The 9,833-nt window shown below is 44.0% G+C and overlaps 1 protein-coding gene across 1 annotated transcript in view; it reads left to right on the top strand.

Annotated features, from left to right (window-relative positions):
- BOD1L1 (biorientation of chromosomes in cell division 1 like 1) overlaps window positions 1–9,833 on the top strand; it is a 49,630-nt gene that overhangs the window by 25,845 nt on the left and 13,952 nt on the right. Inside the window, exons 11-16 of the mRNA XM_054581943.1 lie at window positions 843–907; window positions 2,288–2,372; window positions 5,708–5,751; window positions 7,370–7,430; window positions 8,922–8,992; window positions 9,586–9,658. Coding sequence (XP_054437918.1) covers window positions 843–907; window positions 2,288–2,372; window positions 5,708–5,751; window positions 7,370–7,430; window positions 8,922–8,992; window positions 9,586–9,658 — 399 coding nt within the window. The remainder of the gene's footprint in view (window positions 1–842; window positions 908–2,287; window positions 2,373–5,707; window positions 5,752–7,369; window positions 7,431–8,921; window positions 8,993–9,585; window positions 9,659–9,833) is intronic.

The raw sequence follows: 9,833 nt of genomic DNA, 5'->3' as shown, positions 1-9,833 counted from the left end.
GGAAGCTAAGGCCGGTGATGTAGTGCTGTTCACGATACGCGCTTAAGTAGCACACATTAAGAAATGTTCCCAGGGTTGAAATAAGTAACTTTAAAATTTTCCATTGAGTTTAGCCTGAGGTAAATTGAATGCTCTGCAGGTTTTATGACTTAATCATTCCTGCAGTCTATTACTTCTTCCTTCCCACCCTTGCCCCGCCTTTATCCCTCCTCTCCTTGACGGAGCAAAAATAGAAATGCTTTAGCAAGGAAAAGTCTGCAGCCTTTTGGAGAAAGGAAGGATTTTCTTTGGAGACTTATGTGAGCCACAACTCAGAGAAGGACGGGAGAGAAGGAAAAAAAAGATCCAAGGCAGGGGATAGACTTGAGTCACCACCAGAGAAAAACTCAATTTTCTTTCATATACCTCACAGGTTTTTAGCTTTATGTTCAATTTTGCTGTGTCAGCATAAAGTGAGTGAAGTGAGTCTATTCATAAATCACCTTCTTTATCAAGGATATTCTCAGTGGCCCAGAACATTTTCTTTTAGGGACAAATGATACAGATTGCAGTAGAAAAACATTTGGAAATAAGATGTCCCTACAAATAATACTGTATCATTCTTTCTGGGTAACCATCTTAACAGCAGGAAATAATTTCACCCTCTCCTCAAAAAATCAATGACCCCTGTGTTTCCTGATAATTTTCATAGATACTCATTTTTATTGTTTTATACTGACTGCAAAATAAAAACAGCAAAGTGGGCATGGCCCGCTAAATAAGAACATTTTGTTACCTTTTGATTCAGATTGTATTTTGCAAGCAGATTCTTAAATTGGGTTGATGGTTTTCAATTTCATTAGGCAAAGAAGACTCTCCATCAAATGTTTTGGAAGGATTGGACTTGAAAGCCAGCTTGAAAACTGAGGTATGGCTGATAGAGAAATCAGGTATGCTAAGCTGTGAATGGTGTAAGTGCCATCTCACCATATGTATACACGTGTGCGTTTAAGCAGTGTATTCCTCTCTTGTTTTCATTGTACTTAAGACACTTAACGTATCGTTATTGTTACATCATGTGGAGGGAAAAGCAAAGAACTTAAGTGATCGCTGTAAGTAATGCCGTCATCGGTTTCATATACTGAAACCAGAAACCCAAGAATCTCCTCTGTTTCTCCCTGTCACCCCACATTTAATCCATTGCCAATTCTTTTTCTTTTTTTTATTTGTTTCTTAGTGGGAAAGGGAGGGAGAAAGAGAAAAACATTGATGTGAGAGAGAAACATCGATCGGTTGCATCTCGTATGCACCCCGACCAGGGACTGAACCTGAAACCTAGGCATGTGCCCTGACCAGGAACTGAACTGGTGACCTTTCACTTTCCAGAATGATGCCCAGCCAAGTGAGCCACACTGGTCAGGGCTCCGTTGCCCATTTTTATAGTTTCCATTTGCAAAGTATAACGAGTCCGTCTGTTTCTGCTTCTGCAGTTACTGCCCTAGTCCGAGCCGCACTTTGAGAGGTCTCCCTGTTGAACTTCCTCCCTCTGCAGCCCCTTCAGTCTGCAATTATTAGTGCAGCCCTGAGATCTCTCCTGAAAACCATTAATTAGGTCGTGGCTTTATGCTGCTTAAAATTTCCAGTGGCTTCCCATCATACTCAGAATGAAATCTAGTTTATCATTGCCTGTTGGTATACATAATTGAGTTTCTGTATCCCCTTTCCACCTGGCTTTGTGGCACCCTCAGGTATGTGTGGCAGGAGAGTGGTAAGCGTGGGGCCTGTGCAGCACAGAGGGGGCTCTACTCACCGAGCCGGAGCGGCGGGCAGGCAGACAGGAGGGCTTGCAAGGAGGACACTGGAGTTTGTGGTTGAATTTTGCAATTAGCGTAGAAGTGTACCAGACAAGAGAGAAAAGAAAGGAAACCCTACAGTCAAAGAAGCATGTTCTAGACAGAGAGGGGAGGGCCAGAGGTGAGCCCCCGGCACTGCGGTGGTCTCGGGTCAGCTGTGGGGCAGCGTGAACCTGGCGAGGGAGTGGCACTGAGCAGGAAGGAGTTTTAATTTTAAAGCAGTAGGAGAGACACTGATGGATAAAAAAGAAGATTAGATTATTTTGTTTGTTTGTTTTTAAAGGCTACCATCTATTCATCTCGAAATTGTGCATAGACTTGAAAGTAGGCCTGTATATTGTTAGAAGATGCTGGGTTTTGGGGTTTTGTTTTTGTTATTCACTCAAGGTTAGTCTTGCCTTCTTGTTAGAAAAACTGCAGTTAACTTCTTTTTTATGGCGCTTTGGACTTTTTAGACATTTCTACCAGCAGAGGAAGAGAAAAATCATGAAATTCCAGCACCGTCAGATAGTTCACGTGGGAAAAAGCTGACTGGAATAGGTAAGCTCCTTTTAGCAGGTTGTACCTTTCATTGCAGCTTAAAATCAATAGCCGGTTCATAATAATACACTGACAGCCTGTGTGAATTTGCCCCTCACTTTTTAAAATAGGTTAGAACTCTCTGCTATTTTATTTTTAACATATACCTTTTCTTACGAAGTTTCAATCAGTTTTAATGAGGTAATTGTATAAATATGAAAGCTCCAAATCATTATGGCAAATAGAAAGTTGCTTTGAGCAGACTCTCACTCTATCCCCAAGTGTGTCTCTGCTCTTTCCTTCCCTTCTAGGTACTATTATTGCAGGTCACTTCCAATAGGCAGGTGAGCGGCTTGTGTGCCCACTTCTTTACAGCCCGACTCTTGGCCCTTGGACTGCGCCGGAGCTACTCCCAGCCTACAGAACCTCTTCTGGTCTCTGTGCCCAGTGTCAGGAAGGGTTAGGGCAGCAACTCAAACGCTGTGGTTCAGGACCGCTTGACACTCTTGAAATTCACTGAGGACCCCAGAGAGCTGTTGTTGTATGAATTGTACCTAACATTTACCAAATAAGAAAATAAAACTGAGAAAGTTATAAAATATGCGTTGAGTATAACTAACTCACTATAAGTTAACATAAACAAACATTGTTTTTCATGAAAAATAGCCAGATTTTCCAAAACAAAATTTAGTAAGAAAGGTGACATTGTTTTACATTTTTGCAAATCTCTTCTAAGTCTAGGTTAATAGGAAATAGCCAGTTTCTCATACCTGTTTCTGTATTCAGTCTATTGCTGTCTGTTGCCTTAGTTGAAGTATATGGAGAAAATCCAGCATCACACGTGTGGCTGGATTTGTATAATAGTCTTCTCGGGTAACTCTGGTACCCCTGGCTTCTGGAAAGCTTGCTGTGTACTCGTGCATTTAAAAGGCAGATAACATCTTAGTATCATGACTGTATTTTGGACCTCGTGGACCCCTTAATAGAAAGTCTTAGTCGGGGATCCCTTCATCACACTTTGAGAACCACAGGGCTGGGGAAATTGAAATGAGAAGAACTGTGACAGTAGAGTTTTCCTGGTTTGTACTCTAGTCATTATTGTACATTTTCTTCTGATTTGCATACTAACTAGGAAAAAAAGTAATAGGAACCTTAGCATGTGTGACCAAATATAAGCTAGTTGGTTTTTGTTTTTACAACATTGAAATGTCTGTGCAAGTCAGGTAGAAGAGCCAGGGTGATTTGGTTGCAAGTAACAGAAAACCCTACAAATATTTGCTTAAATTAAATTTATTAGCTCACTGTCTTAGTCCAGCTTGCAGGAATTCCGTAGACTGAGGGGCTTAAACAATAAATATTTATTTCTCACGGTTGTAGACTCTGGGAAGTCTGAATTTATGGAGTCAGCCGAGTCAGGTTCCTGGTGAAGACTCTCTGGTTATGTCCTCACATGACCATCCTTGGTGTGGAGGTAGGGGTGGGGGAGGGAAAGAGAGAGAAAGAGTATCTCATATCTTCTCTTTTTATAAGGGGCATTAATCCCATCATGGGAACCCTACCCTCATGACCTCATCTAAACTTGATCATTTCTCAAGACTCGGCTCCAAATACTATCACACTGGGGACTAGGTTTTCTACATGATTTTCAGGGCACGTAGACGTCCAGTCCCTAGCATTCACAGAGCTGAACAGTAAAGGCAACGCATGGTTTACAAGCTCGCTGGTCTCCCCACAGACACACCTTAAAAAGGCCCGACCTCTCATCTTCCTTGGCCAGCCACAGCAGGGCTAACTGCTTTCTCATTTATGATCTCAGGAAAATATCTTGGTCCTACCATTCTTGGCCAAAATCCTAAGACTTACTTTAATTCAGCTTTGGTAGCTGTGTGCACCCTAAACTAATTACCATTGGAGCCTCTGAAACCACATTGTGCCCTGGACCATAGTCTGGGCTGGGGCAGCGCTAGGAGAGAAGACAGTGTCACCTGTCGTTAGAGAGAGGGGGAGACAGGGAGAAAGAGAGGGAGAGAAACATGAATGTGTGAGACAAACGTCGATTGATCCGATACCTCTCGCACATGCCCCTCCCGGGGACCAGGCCCGCAACCCAGGCATGTGTCCTGACCAGGAATCGAACTGGCAGCCCTTTGCTTTGTGAGATGACGTCGAACCACCTGAGCCACACTGGTCAGGGCCTGAAATCCTAATATTTATACTGTGCTATAATCTTTTTCACTCAGCCATTAGTGTGGGCTTCCTTCATTGTCAGTGTATACAGGTTGACTTCATCTTTTAGCTGAATGGTAATCCCTAATCCTTTTCCTCTTTGTAGATCATAGCAATCTCCAATTTTTATAGTTTTTACTATTATAAGTAAAGCTGCAATGAACTTCCATGTGCATGTAACTATGTGTTTCCCCCAAGTATTTCAATAGAAGCGAATTGGGAGGTCAAAGAATATGTAAGTTTTGAACTTTGATAAACAGTGGTCTCTTCCCCTTTCTTGGAGCCCAATACTGAAGGATGAGCAGGTGCGCAGCAGGTGGAAGAGGCAACGAGAGGGGCCACCTGTCCGGGGCAGTGGGTGTGAGTCCTCGCGCAGGCCAGCCTGCGCCGGTCAGGGCGGAAGCAGCTGCTGGCCAGGCCTGTGCGGCACCCCAGGTTGCGGAGTTCCTCGGGCCAGCTTGTTGAAACCCTGACCCTGAGGGAGCGATCCATACCTCAGACAGGCGTTAGTTAGAACTTGTGTGTGTGTCTCACAGTACAAATAATTAACACCCCACTTGTTAATTGTCCGAAAGGTACCACTGTGGAGGTTCATAGGTCCTTTGTTCGCGCAGTTATATTTCAGATTACTGTGTTTAGGTACGGTTCAATAGGAGATCTACTACGTAAAAGGAAGTTGTTTAAAAGAAAAATGTGTGGTCTGTCACTGTTGAGTAGAAACAGTAGACCTTGTACTTCAAGTTTCCAGAGAATATAAATAGACCTTTGCTGTTTGAGGGGCTGGGATCTAACTTTTCATTTCATGGCATTATTTTTAAATGAACCAGTGTTATCCTGTGGCTTAACAATCAGTAAAGGTCTCCCACCTTCCCTCTGAGCCTCAGGCCATGAGCACACAGGCACTGGAGTGGGTTCAGGGACCGCCCGTTAGAGCAAAAAGGCAGGCAGCAGTCAGTTCTGTTCTCACAGTGTGACAGACACACCTTGTCGAAAATGACTCATCAGGATTTTATAATTCACCAAGGCAACCGGCCCCTTAGCAACATAGGCCTGCCTCACTGCCCAAAACATCTCTAAGTCTGTTTCTCTGCAGTTCAGTTTCCTTATTTCTCATTTTTGTTTTTGAACAGCTGAAGTACAGGGAGAGCCTTTGTTGTCAAACGAATCACTGAAGGTAAGTCACTGTAGTGGCTGGGCTTGTTGTCATCCTTTGGTGGTTTTGGTTTAGTGTTTGGAGAGTGATGGTGGAGGGGATGTAAAGAGACAGGTTGTCTGTGCGTTTCTTAAGGAGACAGGAGGCCGTTGATAGCGTGCTCCACGCTTGAGTTCAACATACCAGAATTTTTACTTGTCCTTTCCTACATTCAGCTATAATCTACCCACTGATGTCATGAAATATATATAGTTGTTCCCCACCAGCCCCTGAAAACGTCACTCTGCCTTCAGCAGCACTGAATCTAGGCCAGTGTCATGCAGTGAAACCAAGGAGATAGGAGAAGGCCCACGTGGCTCAGACCAGAAAGCTCACCCAGTGCGTGGGTGCCGATGAAATCCTTCAGAGAACTGTGAACTTGCTCTTTGTGATGACCATGATGCCATTGCAGATCAGATTTTGACATGAATTGATCACAGTGCTGTAGACAAAACAGGTTTGACTTCATTTTGAGAACTGACATTGATTGACTTTATGTTTTTGGAAGGCTTTTTCTGAAGATACCAAACTATAATGGCCATATATACATATTTTTTTCACATGTGGCTCTCACAGTCCATTTTGTGCTTGATAGTGTTTTTTCTTTTTTGTATTTCTGAAGGCATTTTTGAAGACCTGATATCCTACCAGGAGCACACATTTTGTAAACACTTGCAGACTGCAGGCGGCCACATCCTGTCCCGAGCTCCTAGAGGACTCGGCACCAGGCTGCTATGGCGTCAGAGGGCTTTCCTCACCCTATTGAAGCACCCCATTTTGTAGCTGGAAGCTCACACATAGTCTGCTGAGTAGGAAGGAAGAGAAATCCTGCTTGCCTGGTTCAGGTGTACCCAGCAGAGCCAGCAAGGTGATTGTGGGCCCCCAGAAGGTGCTCTTCAGAGCTTTCCCGAGGCCTTGAGTTCCCACTCAGCATGACCATTCTTTCTAAATAGGTATGAAATTCTGTAGCCTAGATTTCAAACGTTGTGGGATATTCTGAGACTTCCCCTCAGTAAAAAAAGAAACAAAAGGCCCTGGCTCGGTAGCTCAGTTGATTAGAGTGTCGTCCCGATACACCAAGGTTGCAGATTCAGTCCTTGGTTACGGCAAAAATGAGACCAGTGAATGCACAGATACATGGAACAACAGATCAACCCATCTCTCTCTCCTTCCCATTCACTCTCTCCCTTTTTCTCTCTAAACATAAATAAACAAACAAAAAGAACAATTGACAAGATTTACCAAAGGGAAATCTTAGGACAGAATGACAGACTACTTTGGCATTTTTGAATAAAAAGAAAATCATGAAGGATCATTGGATGGAAAGAGAATGCATAGAATTCAGAAGTATTTTATTATTCTTTTGCTATACCATTTAAAAGAGAATAAACATGGTAGGATGAGAATTTGTTAAAGGAAACTTCTTTAAAAAGAATAAGCTCTATGCTCTCGGACTTCTTGGTGAAATTTGAAAGAACATGCGGTCCAGCTCCTTTCAGCGTCCCGCAAATAGCCAGTTGTGTAAACCACGTTTTTTCCCCTTTCTGCTCTCAAGACTTCTCAGATTATCCATTAATGACATTTTCTATTGTATGTTTAGGTCAAAAACTCAGGCTCAAGAACAAACGAAGAAATTCACAGCAAACATCATAACAAAGAAGGTAAGTTAATGAATTTCATAATAGTAATTTTAGTAGTCATTATAATTAGCTTTTATTAAGTGTCTCCTATGTGCCCAGCCCTGTGCTAATTACTTCTCAGAATTTTTTCTCTTATTTAATCAATGAAACCCAGCAAGGTGAGCATTAACAGCATTGCATCAGTAGTTGAGGAGAATGAGGCGTGAGACGCCCAGTGGCCAGTCCAGGGCCATGCAGGCTATTGTAAGTGGTGCTTTGCCTTAAATGCTCGTACTTTGCCAGTCGCCCCACAATGCGCTCAATCCAGTGTGAAAGCAAAGTGTGCAGTCCCCGTGGTTTGTGCTGTTGGAGAAGGTCTGTGCTGAGTACTGCACGCTGTTACCTCTGACAGGCAGCCTCGGGCGGGCACAGAGGAGGAGCGTCACATCCAGGGCCAGGTGCCAATTCCAGAGGGATCGTTCTTTTCCCAAACAGAGCATAGCACTTGCTCCACCCCTACTGATTTTGCTAAATCTCTACTCCGGGAATGGGGAGGGGTTGTAACCCCCTGTGCAGTTATTTTTACGATGTGTTACACTATATTTTAAACCAAAGTAAAGCAGCGGTACTTACAAGTCCATGTACTCGTCACCAAGTATTGCCAAAATCTTAAAACTACTGTATTTTCTTCAGAAGAAGCTTTTAAGAAATATTACAGATAAAGTTGAATCCACACTAGACCCTCGCAGTCCCAGTCTCCTCCTGTCTTCTCCACAGGGAACCGGCGCTCTGCCCTCGCCGAGTGAGTTCCCGTACACGGTGAACAGCCTCCGGGGCCTGCGCTAGGAAGGGGTGTCCCACTGTAGAACCTCTGCCCTGCACATTTGTTCATGCAGCGTTATGCTCTGAAATGTCATCAGGTTGGGTGGGGTCTGTCTAGTTACTTTTCTTCTGTCGCTCTTTAGTATTCCACGTGTGAATTGAGCAGTTAGTATCTTTTGCTTCTTTAGGTTTTTGGGGCACTTCTCCCAGTTCCAGAGAGTGCTCCCACGTGGGATCCTGCCCCTGTGTCCCAGTGCCCGTGTAGTGAGTGCACCTGTCACTCCAGGCGTGCCACTGCCGGGTCAGTGGGCACCCCCTCCCCTTGACTGAATGTGCCACATTGTCGCCACATGGTTTTTCAGTTGTCGCTCCACGCCTCCTCTCATGTGGCATTGTCAGGGGGGTTGGGATGTGTGCTCACCTGACGACTGTGAAGTGATACCTTCTTGTTTTCTTTGGCTGCTCCTGCGTGCTGTGCGGCTGCAGGAGCTGCTGTGTAAAGTCCAGGTGTCTCCTGCCTCCTGGGACCCTCTTTTCTCAGACCTCGAAATGGAAACGGGGCCTTGCCTGACATAGTTGTTGGGGATCCTGTCACAGTCATCCGTGCAGTGTTCTTCCCTCTTTCCCTTCCCCCGCTAGACATACCCCTAAATAATGTTGGCGTTAATGACTACTGAAGGTGGTTTTTTCTTTGTTATATTTATTACTCAGATAAATCCAGTGGTAGCAAAGACAACGCAGAAGCTGTAAGAGGTCACAGTGTTGAAGCGCATTCTAAAGAGGTGGGTTTTCATAAGAAACACAAGGATTTCATGTTTTATATAAACTGCTTTCACTTGTGCACCAAGGCTTTACTTCTTGGTATACGTGAAAAATACAGCAGAGTGGCCAGGGCTCTCCCGATCCTGCCGTCTGTGTGTGCTCACGCAGCGCTCGGGGAACTGACAGGCCCCGGCCGCGCTGGACGGCTCCGTGTGGTGTGCTCACGCGGCCTCCCGCATCGGTGGCCTCCCCTCGGCCCTCTTGTGGGCACTCGGAGAAGTGCCACCAGGTAGTTCATGATGTGCTGTCAGTTGTAAGGCACAGCTTGACTTCAGAGATGGTAAGATGAGAAATACTTTTTAAAATGTATTTTACAACTGTTGAAATATAGTAGGTAACCAGAAACAGATTGGAATATTTTGTATGGATTTACATTAGAATTAAAAAAAAAAGACTCAAGCTTAGTCTAATTCAAATCTAGATGCTAAAAGTAGTGTTCTAGACTTTTAAAATTTATACAAAACTGTGTTCCAAAGGCTAGAAGCTAATGCACCCATTTCAGGAGACAGGATGCAAATTCGAGTGCCTCTAACAGAGTTGTTCTTAATTCCAGGTGGAAGAGAAAGAAAGGCATATGCCTAAAAGAAAAAGAAAGAAGCATTACCCCTCTTCAGAAGACGAACTGGGTATTTAGAATATACATTTTTGTGTTTCAGACATCTTTAAAAATCCTGTTATTTTTGCATGCAAAATAGTGGGCTGATAACAGAAAATTCTAGAGGGTAGTGCAGTTGACCTTGATCAGTGTGAGGGTTAGGGGCCCTAGCCACCTACAAAGTTGAAGATCTGAGTGTATCTTAA

This window comes from Pteronotus mesoamericanus, unplaced genomic scaffold (assembly GCF_021234165.1).
Source record: "Pteronotus mesoamericanus isolate MK-2021 breed Mesoamerican mustached bat unplaced genomic scaffold, CSHL_Meso_final contig_68, whole genome shotgun sequence".
NCBI lineage: Eukaryota > Metazoa > Chordata > Mammalia > Chiroptera > Mormoopidae > Pteronotus > Pteronotus mesoamericanus.
This window is presented reverse-complemented; position numbering and strand designations above follow the sequence as displayed.